The 21373-nt window shown below is 36.9% G+C and overlaps 2 protein-coding genes across 2 annotated transcripts in view; one reads left to right on the forward strand and one right to left on the reverse strand.

Annotated features, from left to right (window-relative positions):
- Nucleotides 1-1590: 1590 nt before the first annotated feature.
- On the reverse strand, nucleotides 1591-10544 carry pik3cg (phosphatidylinositol-4,5-bisphosphate 3-kinase, catalytic subunit gamma). Its single transcript, XM_079870080.1, has 11 exons — nucleotides 10304-10544; nucleotides 7120-9113; nucleotides 6494-6559; nucleotides 6189-6414; nucleotides 5997-6100; nucleotides 5219-5365; nucleotides 5024-5114; nucleotides 4803-4933; nucleotides 4361-4472; nucleotides 3451-3608; nucleotides 1591-2562 (listed from the first exon to the last, which is right to left on the reverse strand). Exons 2-11 carry the CDS (start codon nucleotides 9103-9105, stop codon nucleotides 2281-2283), a joined length of 3303 nt encoding a protein of 1100 aa, XP_079726206.1. The 5' UTR covers nucleotides 9106-9113; nucleotides 10304-10544; the 3' UTR covers nucleotides 1591-2280.
- Nucleotides 10545-13921: 3377 nt separating this feature from the next.
- Nucleotides 13922-21373, forward strand: part of nampt1 (nicotinamide phosphoribosyltransferase 1) — a 28934-nt gene continuing 21482 nt past the window's right edge. Inside the window, exon 1 of the mRNA XM_079870109.1 lies at nucleotides 13922-14046. Within this exon, the coding sequence (XP_079726235.1) occupies nucleotides 13987-14046 (60 nt within the window). The 5' untranslated portion in view covers nucleotides 13922-13986. The remainder of the gene's footprint in view (nucleotides 14047-21373) is intronic.

The following is a 21373-nucleotide window of genomic DNA, read 5'->3' on the forward strand; positions in this document are numbered from 1 at the left end:
TAAGGTCTTTAAACTGGGTTCATAGCAAGCATTGCATTACATAACATAAAATTACTGTTTAACACGTAGAGAAAATATTTGTATGTGATTCACAGAATCATTCTGTGTGAAATGTGTTTTTGTCAAACTTGATCAGCGGCTTTTCGTCGTTGTAAATGTTTCTCTTCATGAGTTCAAGTACCGTCACGTGATCCTACTATCAACGGACAAGCAGGAAAGCTGTTTTCACTTCAAGGTCAACAACATGAGGCTGATGTAAAGGTTTATTCACGCGTTAATGTATGAATTTATAGTATTATCAATGGTCAATTCTAAGCACTTGAATGTTGACAGTGCAATAAATATAGGCGGTTTTCCCAAACTGCACAGCCCTCTTGAGCTGATAGAAACATCTAACGTTAGCTCTCTCTGGTTGCAGGTAAATCAATACATGAGGAAAGGAAATTCTTCCTCTTAGCAATGAATGGAGGAAAAACTGGAATTACAACATGAAAGAAAGGCTTAACTCACCTCTGTCAACAGTTGTCCGTATTCAGTGATGTTTGGCAACATCTCACTGGAAACACCATGATGGTGTAAGGGATAGTTGGTCAAAAATATGACCATTATTTACTCATTCCCAACCTCTATGACTTTCTTTGTTCTTTGGAACACAAAATAATAGTTTTTGAAAACTATTTCACCTGTTGTTGTATCAATTAAAAGTCCATGGGAAAATTATTTCACCTGTTGTAGATATTAAAAGTCCATGGGAATCTAAAAACTTTGGACCCCACTGACTTTAATTGGATAGATCGATAGATAGATAGATAGATAGATAGATAGATAGATAGATAGATAGATAGATAGATAGATAGACACACATATAGACATTTAGACAGACAGACACACATATAGATAGATAGATAGATAGATAGATAGATAGATAGATAGATAGATAGATAGACACACACACATATAGACAGATATAGATAGACAGACAGACACATATAGACAGACAGACAGACACACATATAGATAGATAGATAGATAGATAGATAGATAGACACACACATATAGACAGATATAGATAGACAGACAGACAGACACATATAGAAAGATAGATAGATACACATATAGATAGATAGATAGATAGATAGATAGATAGACACACACACATATAGACAGATATAGATAGACAGACAGACACATAGAAAGATAGATAGATAGACACACACACATATAGACAGATATAGATAGACAGACAGACACATATAGAAAGATAGATAGATAGATAGATAGACACACACACATATAGACAGATATAGATAGACAGACAGACACATAGAAAGATAGATAGATACACATATAGATAGATAGATAGATAGATAGACACACACACATATAGACAGATATAGATAGACAGACAGACACATATAGAAAGATAGATAGATAGATAGATAGATAGATAGATAGATAGATAGATAGATAGATAGATAGATAGATAGATAGATAGATAGTCAAAATATCTTCTGTGCTCCACTGCATTAAGAAAGTCATCTGGGTATTTCATACTTTCAGATAAAGTCATTTGAATTAAGATGAAGAATTGTCATGACACTGTTTATTTACAAAGCATTTTAATATAAAGTTAAATATATGTTTAAAAAAAAATCATGTTAGAAGTGCTCTTGCGGGTTAGATATTAAACTAAAGATTACAGTTAGTAATAATGATTATCATCAATAAAGTTTCCACTGCCTCTTTATTTTTAATAATATTTTTTTTTCTAGAAAAAGCAGTTTTGCTCTACATACCATGCCCACCTTGTTGACATCACATGACCAGACAACAGTCATAATAAATTAATAAAGGGTGACAAATAAATGCGAATAAGGCATTTCAACCATGACATTAAGTAAAACAAATTGCATGATGTCAGTATAAAATCCCAAACCATTTTTGTATCAACCAGAAAAAGAAAAAAAAGACTTGGTGCTCCATTGCGAAATTCATGCAGATGCAAGATTAACAGAATACCAGCGCTTCTCTTATTTACAGCTTCATTATGGGCATTTAAAATGACCCAATCTCTAAATCAAACAAAAAATGTATTGTGTTGCAGTGCGAGATGATATCAAGACTGCATTAAGAACAAAAGCAATGCATGACATGCATGCATTAAATAAGAATATAATTTAGGTTTATAAAAAGCTAAAAAATCTAAAAGTAGTAACTAAACACTTTTTTTTTTAAACGAAGACACTGATTTACTTCATGAAGTGGCTGTGCTGCATGTCTTCAAGCTGAACGCTTCTCCACACCTTGTTTAATGCCTAGCACCAAGTGTAGGAACCAGTTGAACTGCACCGTCCAACCCTTGTCTCGACAGATCTCGATTTGGTCCAAGAAGTGTTGTTTGGCCTCGTCCTCCGAGCGTCCGACCGTCAGCGCTTCCCGTATGTACTCGATGTCCTCCTTGCTGGTCAGCTGAGGCATGCCAGTCATCAGCATCATGGAGAACAGGATGATCAGCAGGTTGGTGTGGTGTCTCAGAGCCAGGTAGGCCCTCAGGCAAACGTTCTGCGTTTATGAGGAAGTTTATGTTTAGTCACATTAACCCCGCAACTACATATCAAGTAACTCTCATTAGAGGCTGTATGCTTAATATCCGCTAACACTTTATTTTAGGGGTGTAACGATACTCTCATGTCACGATTTGATACATATCACGATACTGAACTCACAATACGATATTATTGCGATACTCCAAGACATATGATAAAAAGGTAACTTTTTTTTTTTTTTACTGTTGATTAAAATGCTGAATTTGATAATAGATTGTTGGTGTAAATGAATAGGTTTGGACTTGGTGCTGAAAACCCAATGCACAGGACAATAGAGACACCAGAATGACAATATTCATGATTCTGGAGCTGAGAATACAGAATTATTTTGGACGAATATGCTTGACTAGATATATTTAAAATAATGTAGCACTTTTTACAGGTAACATCAGACATTTGGCATTATCAGGACACACAAATATTCCCCCATTGCATTATTATACATTATATTCAACATTATATATAGTAGTTTGACACTAAAACTCTGAAAACTAGATTTTTTTTGGGTGAACTATACACAATATATATTGTCACTATCCACGATACATAGTTGCATTTTTGTATTGCGAGATATTGTGTCACAATATATTGTTACATTCCCTAATTTATTGTGCTGCTCTTAAAAAGATATTCTACTGACTATAAGTAACTTTGCAACTTCATGTCAACTTTCTACTAACCCGAACCCTAACCTAACAGTCTACTAATACTCTAATGAGAGTTAGTTGACATGTAGTTGCAAAGTTACTACTAGTTAGTAGAGTGTCTAAAGTGGACCATCGAAATACATTGTAACGAATCATTTGGTTCGTGAAATATTAAGGGTGAAATATTAAGAGTCTACCTGAAATTGGAGAAAATGAGTGCTGCTCTTTTTTCCTGTCGTGCCCATCAAGTAGAGGAAATCGGGAGTTAGCACAAAGGGAACTCGCTCCTTGCTTATCCCCAAGAAACTCTTGTAGTTTCCAAGTATGTGTCCGAAATCAATGTGAAAGAGGTTTCCTGGTGGAAAACATACATTTTGTTATTGTTCCTTGAAGTGATTATTGACCGAAGGAATATTCAGGCTTCAATGCAAGTTAAACTCAAACACCAGTGTTTGCGGCATGATTTTACTTAGCACAAAAAAAATATTAATAATTTAGACTTGTTTTCTTTTAAAAAGCAGATATTAAGGTTAAAGGGATATTTCACCCAAAAATGTAAATTATGTCATCATTTACTCAAGTTGTTCCAAACCTGTATGAGTTTCTATCTTCTGTTGAACACAAAAGAAGATTTTTTTTGAAGAATATGGGTAAGCAAACAGTTACCATTGACTTCCATAGTATTTTTTTCCCATACTATGGAAGTCAATGGTGCCCAACAACTGTTAAATCTTCCTTTGTGTTCATCTGAACACATAAACTCTTACAGGTTTGGAACAACTTGAGGGTGAGTAAATGATGACAGAATTTAAATGTTTAGGTGAACTATCCCTTTAACCTTGATATCTGCTTTTTAAAAGAAAAAAGGGTCTAAACGAGACATTTTTGGGTGAACTGTCCCTTTAAGGTAAGGAACTTAGAATGCAAGCGAATGGGGGCCAATTTTTGGAGGTTTTAAAACGTGGCAATTCCCCTGTTAAAACCTGTGTTTTTAGTTGTAATCAACATTATGCCACAAATGCTGTTGATCGACCTAAACTTGATCCTGGAATAGTCCTTTAAACGGCAGTATTCTAGCTGAGAGGTTACTGTAATAACAATAATTACCTGACTCTGTGATCATTATGTTGTCATTGTGACGATCACCAATGCCCAGGACATAAGTTGCCACACAATACCCTCCACAGGAGAACACAAAGCGTTCAACAGCTTGCTGGTGCTAAAGAGGTGGTGTGGGGATGGAAAAAAATGCACAAACATGACATATCACCAATGCCTGACCTTTTTCTCATTTGCATCAAGCAAATACAAACATGCAAACAAGTGAGGCAAAGGTGTGACGTATGATCTAACCTCACTGAACTTGACCAAACTCGCAGGTGTTGGTATATGAGTCAAGAGAGCTAGTTTAAAAATAGCACACTGGATGTGTGTAGGTGCTACGTCTGGTCTACACAAAGGCAGACGCCCTCAAACCAAGACTCCAGGAAGTGAGGCGTTTCCTTCCTCTTTAGCAAATAAAACAGTTCAAGTGGAAATAAGAGCATACCTTGTCCTCACTGACACACTTTTCAGTGAGCCATTGGCTGAGGATTTCGTCTTTAAAAGCTCCGGTGTTCCCAACAGTGCTTTGCTGAATGTTAGCAATAGTAGTGGCATCCTTCACTATTTCAATCATTCCTAGAAGAGGAGAAGTCCTTATATTGTTCAAGAATGTTATGTTGTTTGGAAAGTGTTTGGAAAAAACTTTAAAAACACATCAAACGTTACCAATTTTATTTCCAGTGGAAATGCAGCCGTATGGTAACAAGGAAAGATCCAAGGATTCCAGCTCCCAGATAGACTCCATTATTAGTAAAATCTGAAAGAAAGAAAGAAAGAAAGAAAAAAAGGTATATTTGCAAGACAGCATTGGTAATGTGGGTGATGATGACTTCTAGCATGCATTTAAATGATCATGTCTACCTGTAATATCAGCATGTCCTGGCGAAGGTCATCCCCGTCTTTAAAGATGACTCCAATTGTGTCACTCGACAAGGTGGTTGGGTCGGCTCGCTTGAACTGAAGCCATAAGGGTTTCTTCTTGGATGCCATCACTTTGCATTGTTCAATCTACAATTAATATGGTGCATTGTTTAATGGGTGCATTATCTAAGGCTATTAATTTAGAAACTGGGTCTTAGTATATTTATTGATGCTTTTACAGGTTCATTACAAATTAAAGTTACTCCTTACAAGTTACTCCTTTTCTTTGCAGTAAGACACTTACAATGGAAGTCAATGGGGCCAATTATAGTAAACGTTAAAATATTCAACAATGTGCATGTTAACATGATTTTAGAATTAAAAAAAAGCACTGTAAAGTTATATGCAATGTCATTGCCATGACAATTCAATGTAATAAACTCTAAAACGACTGTCAAAATTATTTAAACAGCTCAACTAATACAAGATTTAACAGAGAATTAATGTTTTTTATTTTATTTGTAACATTAGAATCTTCACATTTCTGCTTTTAAATCCTCCAAAAATCAGTCTCATTCATTTCCATTGCAAGTGCCTGACTGTAATGTCGATTTGTGATGTTTTTCAAAGGGACGAAGTCAAAATTATTTAGTGTGGTGATCAATATTTAGCTGCAAATGCTGTCGAACTTGTATTGAACCTGAGATATTCCTTTAAAACTAGAAGTAAGTCAGTAGCAAGCAACTAAAATGGAAGATGACTGTATAGTTTTACGTACCACAAGTGCCCCTGCCCGTAGCCCCGGGTCGTAAGGTACTTTAAAGCTGTCCGGCAATCCTGATATCTGCAGACCTTCCAGTTTCTGGCGCAGCTGAGTAACAACTACAGTGTTCCCACCACATTAGATATAAAATGAACTGAGTTGGCCTATTGCAATACACTAGAGACAAATACTGGCTGTAGTCATCACCTTGTGGTGAAACGTCATACTTTTCAGCAGACATTTGCTTAATCTCACGAGTGACTTTTTGCAAGGCCTCTGTGATCTCCACCTGCTTCCTGAAGTCCTGCAGCATGGCTTCACCACAACCACGGAGATAAGCTTCCAGAATTACGGCATACCTCTGCTGATAGTGCATGGATTGAGCGATTTCACTACGCAGGAACCAGAACAAGAAATGGCCGATGCGCTTGCTCTGTGAAGGAGTCGAAAGAGTTGGCATGTTAAACTGAAAACATTTTTAAAAACTGCAGTCGGATGAACTTCTGACTTACTCTAAGTGCACGTTTGAGGAGGAACCTGGCAAGTGCGCTGTCATGGTACGGCTCAAATTTCACAGCCTACAAAACAAAAAACAAATAACCATGTTGCACACTTCACATTATACTGTTATCAATCATACAGTTGGGTGATTCATTTTATGTAAATATTCCCTTGCTGATTTTAATAGCTAGCTGAAGTTCCTTTGTTCATGTTGAGTTATGATATGCAAAACCAACCATGGCGTGTAGGGCTGGGAAAAGATTAATCGCGATTAATCGCATCCAAAATAAAAGTTTGTGTTTACATAATATAAGTGTGTGTACTGTGTATAATTATTTTGTATATATAAATACACACACATGCATGTATATATTTAAGAAAAATGTGTTATTTATATATAAAAAATATATATATTTATATATAATATAAATTATATATAAATATATGCAGTATATATATGCAAATATTTCTTAAATATATACATGAATGTGTGTATATTTATATATACAAAATAATTATACACAGTACACACACATATATTATGTAAACACAAACTTTTATTTTGGATGCGATTAATCGCGATTAATCTTTTCCCAGCCCTAATGGCGTGTGTTGTAAGTCATCACCCGAGGCTCACCTGAACAAGTTGCAGGAGGTACCGAAGGACATCATCATCCCCAAGAGTCTCCAACTTCCGGACGGCCAAAGAGCGCACGTTTTCATCAGAGAAGTGGCAGTCCAGTAACTGTAAAGCCAAACCCACATCAAGCGAGCTTCTGTCCCATACGTTGCTCCTCTCCAGGAGACAGTGTGTAATCCCCACAGCCTCTTGTTTCCCCCACTTAACGGAGGAAAGAAACTTTGGATATGCTTTGGGATCCCTCATGCACTCCTGCCGGAAGTGCCAGAGCAATTCCTTATCTTCGGAGGTGAGTGGATGCAAGGGGTCGGTAGCTATAATCTGCTCGAACTGTTTGCGCAGATGGTTGGGCATCTCTCTTTGTCCTCTCTCGCCTTCCATTTCCGAGTCCGGAGAGTCCTTGCTCTTGGGAAGAGCCACAGGGTAGCAGTACTTGTCCAGGAGAATAGCGACAGCCATGGAGTTGGTCTTGTCCGGGTTGGTTGCGGACGTAAGTTTGTCTGCGTTAACGCTGCTGTGGTCTTCATTCTTCTCGGGCATCTTCCACATGTGCAAGATGAACTCCCCTTGTCTGAGCAGGGAACGGTGGTCCACCAGCAACAGGTTGACATAGTAGAGCAAGCGGCTCTTGTTTTTGCAGTCATTTTCCTTGGACGTTTGAGTCTGCGCTTTTCCACACGACACTTGAAGGCTAAGTCGGGCACCTTTGGGCAAATCCTTGATTTTTATGTTGAACTCCAACCAGGTGTTCCACAGCACCTCCTCTGTGAAGGGCTTGGAGTTTGTCCTTTCTAGGGCCAGGAGCTGTTGTCCGTGGAAAATGCTGGCCTCGACAAACACGATCAACTCTGAATTACGTGGGAGAACTGGAATGTCAATCCCCAAGATCTTCACCCTGAATTTACGATTGCAGTCCCAAAGGGAGATGGTGAACACCTTCTCGTGGTCCTTCTCAGTGATGGTCAGTTGTTCGTGAGTCCCGGCGACTCCAGTGCAGTCGTCGACTTGAGACCAGTCCTCTTTTTGGACCACATCTTGTTCTGGGTTTGGTGGATCCTCTAAAACCAGATGAATCTCTTCACCATTTTTAAGACACTGTCTGATCCAGTGGAAATTTTTAATTGAATGGTTGCCATATAGGTATTCCTCTCGTCCACAAACCCTCAAGACAAAATCGGATTCATTGACGTCTTCTGATATGCCTAAAAGTGCTCTCTTGTTAGTGATCTTGGCGAAGAAGCTCTGAAGAACCCCGACAGGCGTGTCATCTATAGACACCTTAATGGTCTGGCTTGTTGTATCCTTGTGTATCACCACCAAAATGTGATTGTTACTTATTTTGCTCAGCAAGTATTCAGGAAGAGGCTTCGTAGTCATCCATGGATCCATCGAGTAAAGTTTGGGATCTCGATCAGACAGCTCGATTTTCCGAGGGGTCAGTAGCTTTCTTCGTGTGAACTCCAGTTCGTCGTCATGCACGTTGCTTACATCGGTAACGTCGTATCCGATTAGGTGGTTGAGAAACCGTTGGTACTGAAGCGAATCCTCAACAGGTTGTGGTCTAACAACCAGATGAATCTTCCCAACGTCTTTCCTCAATGCTTTCCAATATCTGATACAGTCAAGGGTTTGGAATACCTGCTGCTTGTCGTAGATCTCATACCAGTTGCCCTTCTTCTGGTAGAGTAGGATGCAGTGGTCCGGAGAGTATTTTTGGTAAAACTCAGGGCATAACTTAGTGGTTACAGCTCTGTGCCAAAGCTGGACCTTCACCTGCTCTACCGTCCAATTTCCAGTCACTTCCAGTTGCAGCGTGTCTAAGGTCTTGGTGTTTTTGTTGATGGTGGGAAGTATAAACTCAACAGGTATATGATCCATCGATATAGCTGAGTTAGATGTAAATGCTTTCATTTTCCTTCTTCTCCTCTTGTTTTCCTCTCTACGAACTACTGGCGGTTCATCATCACTGGCTTGCTGTTCCATAACCAATGCTAAATTGGTAAAAGAAAGAGCAATTTTCTCACAAAAAGGACTAGGGCTGCTTAAAGGAATAGTTCACCCAAAAAATGAAAACTATCCCATAATTTACCCACCCTTAAGGCTTTACGCGCGTTCATGAGAGTCAAGTTCCAGTGGAAGGGTGACCTCTGACCCATCGGCCTTTGCTATGTTTCATCCGTTTCATTTGAAATAGTTAATATTAATATTTTAGTTAATAAAGTTCAAATATGGATATTTTTCTTACAAAAACCAATCGCTACACTTCAGAAGGCATTTATTAACACACTGGAGTCGTATGGATTACTTTTATGATGGATGCGCTTTTTAGAGCTTTATGCCAAATAAAGTTGGGAAGAGCCAGGATATTATATAATGTAACTCTGATTGTGTTTGGCTGAAAGAAGAAAGTCATATTCACAAATATATGGCTTGAGGGTGAGTAAATCATGGGATAATTTTCATTTTTGGGTGAACTTTTCCTTTAATTTCATGCACAAATAAGCCACCACCACCACAATATTTTACAAACTGACGACTGTAATGATTACACCTAAAATAGCTTCCTCAAAGAAAAAAAAATTATATATATATTCAAAGAAAAAAATCCATTGGACTCCATTAACAGCATTCATATAGCAGTATAGCAGGTGAACAGGTGTAATATGCTTAAAATGTTACTTATAGTCTTCAGTACAGAATTAAATGGCATTTTATTTATAAACATATTTCTTTAGATATATTCAACTTGTTACAGGGTTACATTATCAAACATACAATCTGATACGAGAAAACGTTCACTTTATGCAAAGGAAGTCACCAAAGCAGGAAGCACAAATGTGCTAAGCCCTTCAGACAACTAATGTTGACGAAGCAGAAAAGTAAGCAAATAACGCAAACCGAATGTCACTGCAATCAATCATTGGTTTAATACATCGACCAGTTTGCAAGACTAAACTTTAAAAATGTCCATGTTGTAGAAACACACAGCAAACGCGGAAGTTTCTTTAATGACACTCTAACAAGTATGATATTTAGAGTAGAAACACAAGTAATTTATCTATGGTGCAATGTCATTGTTACACAAAATAACAAGACAAACTAGTTATAACACTGACAGCTCAGAAGTAACGGTTTTGCCGGAAGGTTGCCGTAAAAAAAGCGGAAAAATAATAAAACTCACCGTTCAACAAACGCAGAGGCAAAGACCCTGAAAGCGGTCGAGTGAATACTTATACATGGATGCAGTGAAACTCAATCCAGGCCACATACAAGTATAACCGCTCTTATTCCAGCAGTTATTAGTCCAAAATAAACGCGACAGTCAGTGAGTCACAGAAGCGCGTTACTTTCCCCTCCTCTCACCATCTGATCACACGCATTCAGATGCTGCACCCATTGGCCTGACACACACTTCTGCTCACACTCGACTTTGCACATGCATAACATGTTGTAGGCTGCTTTTTTTATAATATGCATATATCTTTTTGCATGCAAATATGTTTTTGCATAGACAATAAGGGTTTTAGATTGCATAGCGATGCATATTTAAAATATAAAAGTTGTTAATGCATTTTTAAATCAGGTGATTTCCAGTTCAATCACTTATAGAAACACTATTTTATAAACACTATTATATCACTATTTTATATCACTATTTTCACTACTTTTTATTTAGTTGTTTACATGTCAACAATACAACAATTAACATTTTGTCAATGTTAGAGACATTTTATCCGCCTACATTATTTGTGCAATGGTGTCCTCTAGTGGTGTGTTACAAGACAGGCACACATTTATACATACATATAGCCTATACTGGATATTATGGCATAATTCATAATTCAGAAAATTATTTTATGTATTATATGAGGTTTGAGTATATGGAATGAAAGTCCAGAATGAGACTTGAATATATGAGAGTGTGAATATATGGAATGAAACTGAATATGGAATAAAACTTGAATATATTGAATGAGAGTATGAATATAAAGAAACTGAATATAGCCTATGGAATTAAAAACTTGAATATATGGAATGAAACTAAATAAATGGAATGATACTTGTATATCTGGAATTAAAAACTTGAATATATGGAATGAAACTAAATAGGCCTATATGGAATGAAACTTTAATTTATGGAATGCAAGAGTGAATATATGGAATGAGAGTATGAATATATGGAATGAGAGTGTGAATATATGGAATGAGAGTGTGAATATATGGAATGAGAGTGTGAATATATGGAATGAGAGTATGAATATATGGAATGAGAGTGTGAATATATGGAATGAGAGTGTGAATAAAATGGAATGAGAGTGTGAATATATGGAATGAGAGTGTGAATATATGGAATGAGAGTGTGAATATATGGAATGAATCTTTAATTGATGGAATGAGAGTGTGAATATATGGAATGAGAGTGTGAATATATGGAATGAGAGTGTGAATATATGGAATGAATCTTTAATTGATGGAATGAGAGTGTGAATATATGGAATGAGAGTGTGAATATATGGAATGAATCTTTAATTTATGGAATGAGAGTGTGAATATATGGAATGAATCTTTAATTGATGGAATGAGAGTGTGAATATATGGAATGAGAGTGTGAATATATGGAATGAATCTTTAATTTATGGAATGAGAGTGTGAATATATGGAATGAATCTTTAATTGATGGAATGAGAGTGTGAATATATGGAATGAGAGTGTGAATATATGGAATGAATCTTTAATTTATGGAATGAGAGTGTGAATATATGGAATGAATCTTTAATTGATGGAATGAGAGTGTGAATATATGGAATGAGAGTGTGAATATATGGAATGAATCTTTAATTTATGGAATGAGAGTGTGAATATATGGAATGAGAGTGTGAATATATGGAATGAAACTTGAATTTATGGAATGAGAGTGTGAATATATGGAATGAAACTAAATATATGGAATTAAACTTGAATTTATGGAATGAGAGTGTGAATATATGGAATGAAACTAAAAATATGGAATGAAACTTAAATATATGGAATGACAGAATATATGGAATGAGAGTGTGAATATATGGAATGAAACTAAATATATGGAATGAAACTTGAATTTATGGAATGAGAGTGTGAATATATGGAAAGAAACTTCGGTTGGTTGGTTGGTTCAGCAACTATTTAGCCATATATGTAAGATTTTACAATCATTACATAACACCTCCTTGCTGTTACACAACAGGACAGTCTACTAATATATTACTTTTTATGTTTGTAAAAAAAAAAAAAATAATAAAAAAAAAATAACACAAAACAGTAGACTTTGCTAATTTCTTTCTGAGGCCAAAGGGTATTTAACCTAGATTAGAAATTTCACTATTTAATAACGCCTCCCCCTCTGTCGGTTATATGAAACTGCAGTCAATGATCTGTAGAACTGACGTCATGTACACAGCCTTTCGCACGGCCAATCAGAGAGCGGCTACAACAGCCCTGTGATTGGCTGAGTTTGTGGTGGTGGGCCCTGTCTTGACGTCATTATCAGCTCGTCCAGAGATTGGTCAGAACATGCCAATCATTTTATTGACTAGATCAAATTGAACTAACATATTGGCTAAAAATAACTTTTGTATAGCTTTATAGTTATAATCTGTATTGCTTAATAGATAGCCTATCTTGTTTGAAAACAATAAACCAAAACCATCCCACTGACATGTCTCAAACAGAAATTTAAATGAAATTGCATAGAGGATCAACATCAACATCAAAGAATGAAATGATATATAATGTGCACTGGTAGTCTCCTGAAAAGAAATTCACCAATACAAAAAGAAGAAAACACCAATAGAGTTTTGTGCAAGTATACAATCAATGATGAATAGTACTTCCATAATTTACACAAATATCTTTTCAAAATTTAATTTTATGGCACCACTTGTAAATAAAAAGTAAAACAAAGGGGTTACATATACTTTAACAATGAAAAAACAATGTCTATTGATAATTGTATCATGTAAAATTATATTGTAGGACAATCATAGTAAATGGTAAAGCAAAACATAAAGTTACGGGCTTTCTAATAAAATATCAATTGTTTAACAAAAAAAAAAAAAAAAAAAAAAAAAAAAGCAATTAAAACATCCCCGATATTAAATGAACAGAGATACAGTGTTTACATGAGATCTTTCTATCCCCCTACTTGAGTCAAAAACGAAAGTAATGCAAATTTATTTCTTTGCTTTTCTTAATATATATATATATATATATATATATATATATATATATATATATATATATATATATATATATATATATATATATATATATATATATATATATATATATATATATATATTGTTCCTATTTATTTAATAATCGTATCTGTTTATCTGTTTAAATGTCAATACTCTATGTCCCTCGAACAAGGTCAATTGTTCTACTCATTGTTTATTTCAAATTTCAATTGGGATTTATGTTAATGGAATGAATGTTAATTGTTGTTACTTGCAAAATGTTAATAAAAGTACCAAGCCTCTCTTCAAACATCAATTATATTGAAAAATAATAATAATTTGTGGAGTTTAATGTTTTACTCTGTACAGTGTAAGATCTGTTATATGTTTTCCCTAATATGTGTTTGGCTAATGTTTGATGTTAAATGACATTGTAAGCTTTTATGAAAGTAAAAAAATAAAATAAAAAAAACACGCCTCACTCCCTGTAATGACGTTCCGCTCTCCTCAATCACTGATTGGCCAGTCCACCCCATTCGGTCCCGCCCATTCTGATTGCGTCACTCCCCCTCCTCATCAACGGCGGTTGGTTGAGAGGGAACAACAGAAACTGACAGTAGCGCGCGACTCCAGTCACGTCAAGGGGAAGATGGAGCTGCACACAGGCGCCGTGGACTTCAACATCTTATTAGCCACTGACTCCTACAAGGTGAGCAAAGATCCTAAACCGAGTCTGGGTTACACACCGGTGAACCCGTGACTGAGAGGAAAACGAGGGAAAGGGAACGAGAAATGAAGGTGGTTTCATCCTTCAGGCCGTTAACGGTTGAGTCGGTGTCAGTCAGGTCGGTAGGCCGAATGTGTGTGAGGAGAGACGACAGGTACATTCGCATCTTTATTTCTCTGAGGAGAATATATGAGTGTTTATGTCAGTAATGGCTGAATTTAAGCAGAAAAGAGTGTGTTACACCTTAAGGGCGAGACGCGAAGGTCCTGAGGGGAGATGTCTTTCTTTTTTCAAAAGCAAAACTGAAAGCATTTGCTTTCTCAGGAAATGGATTCATGTTGCGAAACTAGATGAAGTTCATTAAGACCCAGTGTTTCGTGATTTATTATAACAATTTTGAATGCTATCTGTGCTACTAACCTTCTACTAGACCTGTATTAACCTTTTTGTAATCGTGTCACCAGTATGATTTACTCAATTTGAGTTAAGTTACTGTACATTGGGATTTCTAAATGAATTGTACGGAACGTTAGATTATTAGGCTATATTTGTAAAAGGCTCAAGTTGCAAAATTCAACATATTTAGGTGTCATTGTATTGCAAAACAATTAAATGTGTTGTGTATATACTTTGATTTTGAATGCAGGCTGATTTCTAATGTATAGTATGTATTATTAATGAAGTGCATAGATCTGCACTTATTTGTACTGTAGCAATGTTAATATCATAAACGAAAACCTATTATAACTTTAACTTAGTTTCAGTTTTCTATAAATGTATAATATATAAGAAAAAACTTTTCATGCACGGTATTGTAAAGATTTCGTATTTTATATCTCATATGAAAATGGCACTAGACAGCCTGGATACATATAATGTTGTAAAATATAATTAATTAATATTAGTTTATGCATTAAAGGGCTAGTTCATCCAAAAATTATCCCATAATTTACTCACCATCATGCCATCCTAGGTGTATATGACTTTCTTTTTTCTTCTTTCTTTTCATATTAAATAATATCCTGACTCTTTCAAGGTTTATAGTGAATGGTACATCAGATTTTGAAGCCCAAAAAAGCACATCCATCCATCATAAAAGTAATCCATACGGCTCCATGGGGTTAATGAAGGCCTTCTGAAGCGAAGCAATGCGTTTTTGTAAGACAAATAACCATATTTATAACTTTACTGGCTTCCGGTAACGTCCATATACACCTGTGATGGCTTTAGGGTGAGTAAATTATGGGATAATTTTCATTTTTGGGTGAATTAACCCTTTAATATTGGCAGCCCAAAAACTTAATACACTGAAAAACCTACTAAACATTAAACTTAAAGTAGAAAACTAAATTAACAGTAATTTAGTGTAAACAAAAACTAAATTTAAAATGTTTAAACCGTAATACTATTCTGGAAATTTGTGGGGCATCAGTCTGATCATAAAAAAAAAATTAGAAATAGAAATGAAAGGTTAAATCTGGGTTAACTAAATGACTTGTGCCGGTTGGAAATATGAGTGTCTCTTACATTGTCTCAGAGAAATGAAAATCCTAACAGATATATATGTTATCAATCTATTGTTTTGAGTGTGTTAAACTCGGGTCAAGCATGCATCCCCAAATTTCTTGGATGAAAATTAAAAACAAAATGTGCACATTCACCAGTTTCACAGTGTTTTAAAAGTTAATTCAGTTTATTTATTATACTTTAAGTGGCATGTAATGTTGCAAGATGCTGTATCATAAGGAACTGCTGTTGTGTCCCACCCAACACGTGATGCTAACAAAGTGTTTGTTTAAAGAAATGATAAGAAGGAAGTGTCTCATAACCTTTGAATCTTTAAAATGTCAATTGTAAGCAAGTTTTACTTTGTAGACTGAGTCCTGAAGTTGTTTGTTTGTGTCTTTGACTTTTCACCTCGTCCCGATGCTCTCTGTCCTTGAGAGTAGCGTCATTGACTGCTGTTTTGTCTGTTATGTTGTGGATATGTTCCTCATCTATGTTTAATCAGTGTTTTCTTTCCTTGGTGCTGCTAGAGAACGGGAGTGGATGCGTTTGTCTTTTATCCTCCAACCGCGGATGTAATAGGATGCTCGTGTTTTGCATTGAGGCTGACGACACGTTAATTTAGCCTTTTAAGGGACGCTTCATTACTTAAGGGTCCTCCAGAGGTCATTGGAGGGTCATAGATCACGTGTGGAAAATAGCTGGCTGTTCCTTATTTATTCAATCAACACTACAGTGTGCTTTCTGTGTCCTCTTGATATAATGGGTAGATTTTCCTACTGTTCTCTTTCAGGACTGTTGACAGCCCTATTCGCACTGGATTAGTATTACCCGGTGACCTCTAGTCATTTGTAATAATTACGGAGGTTGTCTGCAAATCGGCCATGTCTGTGATTTGGCGGGTCGTTTATAATTTTTCTTTTCTGTGCGCTTTTTTATCCATCTTTCGTGAAGAGTAAAGGCTGCGTTGGAGTGTTTTGATAGTATTTTGGGTGCTGGGTCATATAGCTTTACAACATACAACTATACAATTTGCAGAAAGAGAAAGCTGAAAACCATCAGAAGAGTGATTAGATTGAGATGGACGACATGTATAGCAGCGGTGAGGAACATTCTTCTGTTTATGATATATCATACAGCTAGACCTATAACGACAAGACATTCCCAAGCTATAGCCTATTGACATCACATCCGGGAGATACGTCAGTAAATTCGAATTATCCCGTGCGAATGCGCCACACGAAACTCAGATGTCATTTCTAAATCACACGAGGTCCACAGATAACACTGTGTCCTAACCAGACGCAATGCGATATGATTCCAGTGACAAATAATTTGTCTGTCCACACTAGACGCGACGCGACTACGAGATGTGTCAAAATCTATCAAACCTCACAGCCAATCAGAACAGCGTGTGGGCGGAGTCTCGCGGAACCAGAGAGTAATCTTGACGGTAGGGCTGCACGATATGGGGAAAAGCTGCGATGTGCGATAACATTGTTTAATATTGCGATGACGATATGACTTGCGATAAATATTCAAATGTGAATGTTAGCTATAGCTTTTTGTAAAATAGAATATACTGTTCCCATGTCTTAGTGCTTTAATAGGTTAGCCTATTTGCGTGATAGGTCAAACGTTTATTACCTGCCTGGTTCAGATTACGCGATTTAGCGCGAGTGAGTGAGCTCAAGTGAGTGAGCGAGGGACAGTGAGTGTGTGTGTGTGTGTGTGTGTGTGTGTGATGACTGGTCGGAAAGCAACGTGTAGTCTGACATGTTTCTTGTCCATGACACGACAAGATTTTAGGAGTCAAAATCGTGTAATCTGACACCATGACTATCGTAACAGACACAAAAATCTTGTAATCTGAACCAGGTGTTATTCATCGTGTCAGGCTGTCTGTTGCGATGTGTTCATCGCGCGAGTTCATATCGCGATGACGATTAAAATTCGATGTATCGTTCAGCCCTACTTGACGGCACTCGCAAGAAAATGGATAAGTAGCAACATAATCAAATTCACAAATATTACACCATTTAAACATTATTCAAATACATAGGCTACTGAGTTACTAAAACAATCTTTGTCAAATAATACACTTGTTTGTTCACAGTTTGAACATTCTTGTTTCCATTTGTTTAATTTCAAGATCTGAGGTGAATTATCCATTGTTGCTTTTACAGCTTCAAAGCTGGAGCTCTAAATGATATTCAAAGTCACATTACACGTTTTAAACATTAAATAAAGCACATAAACAGCACCTGAGATTATCATCGCCACACTTTGTGTTTGTTGTTCCAGCGCGACGTCGCAGAAAAATAGAAACCGTTTCTAATATAGAATTGTTGCCTGTCGCCGTCGCGGCTGGATAGTACAAACACTCTGATTAACATGGAAAATAACATTTTATCGTGCGTTGCACGTAGTTAGGACACGGTGCAATACTAATCCAGTGCGAATAGGGGTTAAGTCAGACCATGAGCTCTGCTTTTAAACTTGTGATTAGTGGTCGACCGAGATTGTTTTTTTTGATGGCCGATATCTTAGAGAGCAGGGTGGCCGATGGCCGATATAAAGCCGATATTTTTATTTATAGATATTTTATATTTATTTTAATCAATATTTAATAAATTAGAAAACAAATCTTTAAAATAAACATGCATGTAATTTAGATGGCAACTTCTTGAATCTGCAATCATATTACAGTATTTTTCACAAATAAAGTAATTGTTTAAAAATATATGAATATGTGAATAAAAAGTAAGTAAACACTGTAACACAGTAATCTGGTCATTTCGTGCGCACTGGTAATCATATTTTTTTCAAATAAAGACAAGGTAACGCTAATTTTATATACAGCACACAGTGAAAACGATATGAATATGACACAGTGGGCAACTGGATATAGCACAGCATATTTTAAAAAGAAGGATTTAAAGTTTTTCGATCGTGTCTCCTGTGAAGCTGATCTTCTGTTCGCATTCACTCACTTCGCATGGACCGACCGTCACTCGCCGTAACACATTTATGCCGGCTACAAATGCACACTTCACAAGATATCACAGCTGGATTCCATTAAATCTGCAAGGTTTGTGAAATTAAATGTTTATTAGATATTCAGAGATTTGTTTAAATGATGTAGATGCACATTTACTGAACGTTGACGGTAAATGAGAAAGTATTTTAGCCTGATTGTTTGCCTTTTCTGTTACAAATAATATAAAAGCAAATGCTTTTTCGCATAGCATTTACTTACTTATTTAATTTACCAGTTCTGTCTAACAAAGTATTACATATGACTGACAGAGATCGTAAACTAATGAAGATGGAGAATGTGAGTGAGCGCTGTGTGAGCAGGCGCTGCCGTTCTCTTCTCAGGCACTGGTGTTCTCAGCGCCACACGTCAAAATAAAAGTCCGGAGCGCCGTCAAAATAAAAGTCCCGTTTCCAACACATCGGCCAATCAGAAAAATGTATAGATATTTTAAAAATGCCAAATATCGGCCGATATATCGGCCTTGGCGATATTGTTCAAGAGTTCAGCAGTGTCCGTACACTCCCATGAAGCATTGCAAATGACATCAGGGCCTGAATTTCATTTTGGAAAATGGGGGGGAAATCCCCCCTTAGGTGATTCTTATGGGGGGGGGGGGGATCCCCCCTTAGGTGATTCTTATGGGGGGGAAATGCCTTTGCTTAGGTCTAACAATAGTATTCAGAAATACTACAGAGACTGAATAAAGTAATCAAATGTAACACTGTGTAGTATTTTAGTCCTGACTAAATTAAATACATAGGCTATTAATCCTGATTCCTTAAAATGAAAGCTATGTTTTGTTGTTTTGACAACCAAATTAATGACAGATACATATGGCTGCTGTCCCTTTAAGAGCTAGTGCACGGATCCTGTTTTCATTATACGGCCACGTGCGATTTATGCTTATTTAAGACATAACCGACTGTTTAGAGGATACTAACCAAGAACGAAAATTGGCATCATTTTCGCATGTTTTTGACTGTTAAAGCGATATAATCCACGAAAAATAAGTTTTGTTACCCGCGCGCTGTTTGTGAGGCGGCTTTACTCTGTGTATGTGTGCAGAGAGAAAAAAAAAAACACTTCTCAGACAGCGCGCAAGTACTGAATAGTTTAAAATCGCGTGAATGTTTAAACTGGTAAGAAGTGCAAATGGTACACTTAAGTTACTCATGATGCAATGCTGGCCCGATTATGCAAGTGACAATTCCGTCTATCCCGCGACTCCGAAACGCGAGTGTGTATTATCGCCGCCTGCAGCGCGCTTAACGATTACCTTGTGCAACCCATTTTGAGAGACGAGAGATAGAAGACGCAGCACCGCTGAATCACTCACGCTGTTTGTGAAATTGCGTCTCGCAGAGAGTTTTAAAATGACTAATTTGATTTTATAATCTGTGTGGATTAATTTACCAACACAACCTACATGCTTAAGTGAATCAATGTTTGCGGGAATTTCCCGCATTATAAGTGGGAGACCTGCGGGAATGATTAAAATTATGCGCAATACCCGCAATCCCGCGCCGAAATTCGAGCCCTGGACATAATGAATCTGATACTGTCATACTAATTGAAATAAATGTAAAATATACAGTTTTTATAGTTATAATTTTATATTCAATCATATTCACATATGTGTTCACATCAAAGTTTGTAATGTTCTCTGTCTTTTGTTAGATTAACATTAATGACACAGACGGCAGCAGATATTTTAGGCTGCTGTCCCTTTAAAACCAAATGCACGGATCCAATATACTGACACGCATCCGATTTCTTTCCTAACTGTCTATGTTCACTTGAGACATTACTGCCTGTGTTTATGACAATACTCGCCTTATTTTCGTTAGTATTTGACCATTTAGGCACTTATCCGAAACCCAAAGTAGGTATACTTCTCTTGTCTGCATTTAGCCGATTTAGCTCCATCTCGGAGCTCGTGCACAGAAAGCCGCTTGAGATTAATAACTCTTTTTAATATCAAGCACGTCCCACCAATATACCGCATTTAACGACAGTCATGTCGCATAATTTGAGTGATTTGTACATTAAGGAGTGCCAAAAGTGTACCGCTTTAAAGGAATCGACTTTAAAGGGGGGGTGAAATGCTATTTCATGCATACTGAGTTTTTTACACTGGTAAAGAGTTGGATTCCCATGCTAAACATGGACAAAGTTTCAAAAACTAAGTTGTACGTTTGAAGGAGTATTTTTGTTCCAAAAATACTCCTTCCGGTTTGTCACAAGTTTCGGAAAGTTTTTTTCGAGTATGGCTCTGTCTTACGTAAGATAGGGCGGAATTTCCTTATATGGGTCCTAAGGGCACTTCTCCGGTAAGATCGCGGCCGCGCGCGCACTCGTAGACCAGAGCAAGAGAGTGATCAGTGAAAGCAGTTCGCCATCAAAGCGCCCTGCCCGGCTTTTGGGAAGTCAATGTCACCAAAGAAGTGTGTTTTTGGTTGCCAGGGCAAGACAACCCTGCACAGATTCCCAAAGAACCCAGCGTTAAGGAACCCGTGGCAGTTTGTTTTCCTGAGCATAAACGGAGTTGTGTAAGACTTTTGTTCCCTGCATTTCGACGATGATTGTTTTATAAACAAAGCCCAGATCTACGGATTTGCAGATCGTCTAATGCTTAAGGATCGAGCAGTCACAATGATAAAGGTTCGCGGTCGTGCGTTGGAACTGGACGGTGAGTAAAACTGTTTGTTGAACAAATGTCTCTGTGTGTTGTCACTAGCTTGGCGCGTTAGCACAGCTAAGCTT

The sequence above is a fragment of the Squalius cephalus genome, assembly GCF_949319135.1.
Source record: "Squalius cephalus genome assembly, chromosome: 4".
NCBI classification, from domain to species: domain Eukaryota; kingdom Metazoa; phylum Chordata; class Actinopteri; order Cypriniformes; family Leuciscidae; genus Squalius; species Squalius cephalus.

Coding starts and splice junctions, on each gene's coding strand:
- pik3cg (XM_079870080.1), bottom strand. CDS start 9,105: ATGGAACAGCAAGCCAGTGATGATGAACCGCCAGTAGTTCGTAGAGAG. Junction 6,415..6,493: donor TCCTCAAACGTGCACTTAGA/GTAAGTCAGAAG, acceptor ACTCCTTCACAG/AGCAAGCGCATCGGCCATTT. Junction 4,934..5,023: donor TTCCACTGGAAATAAAATTG/GTAACGTTTGAT, acceptor CTCCTCTTCTAG/GAATGATTGAAATAGTGAAG.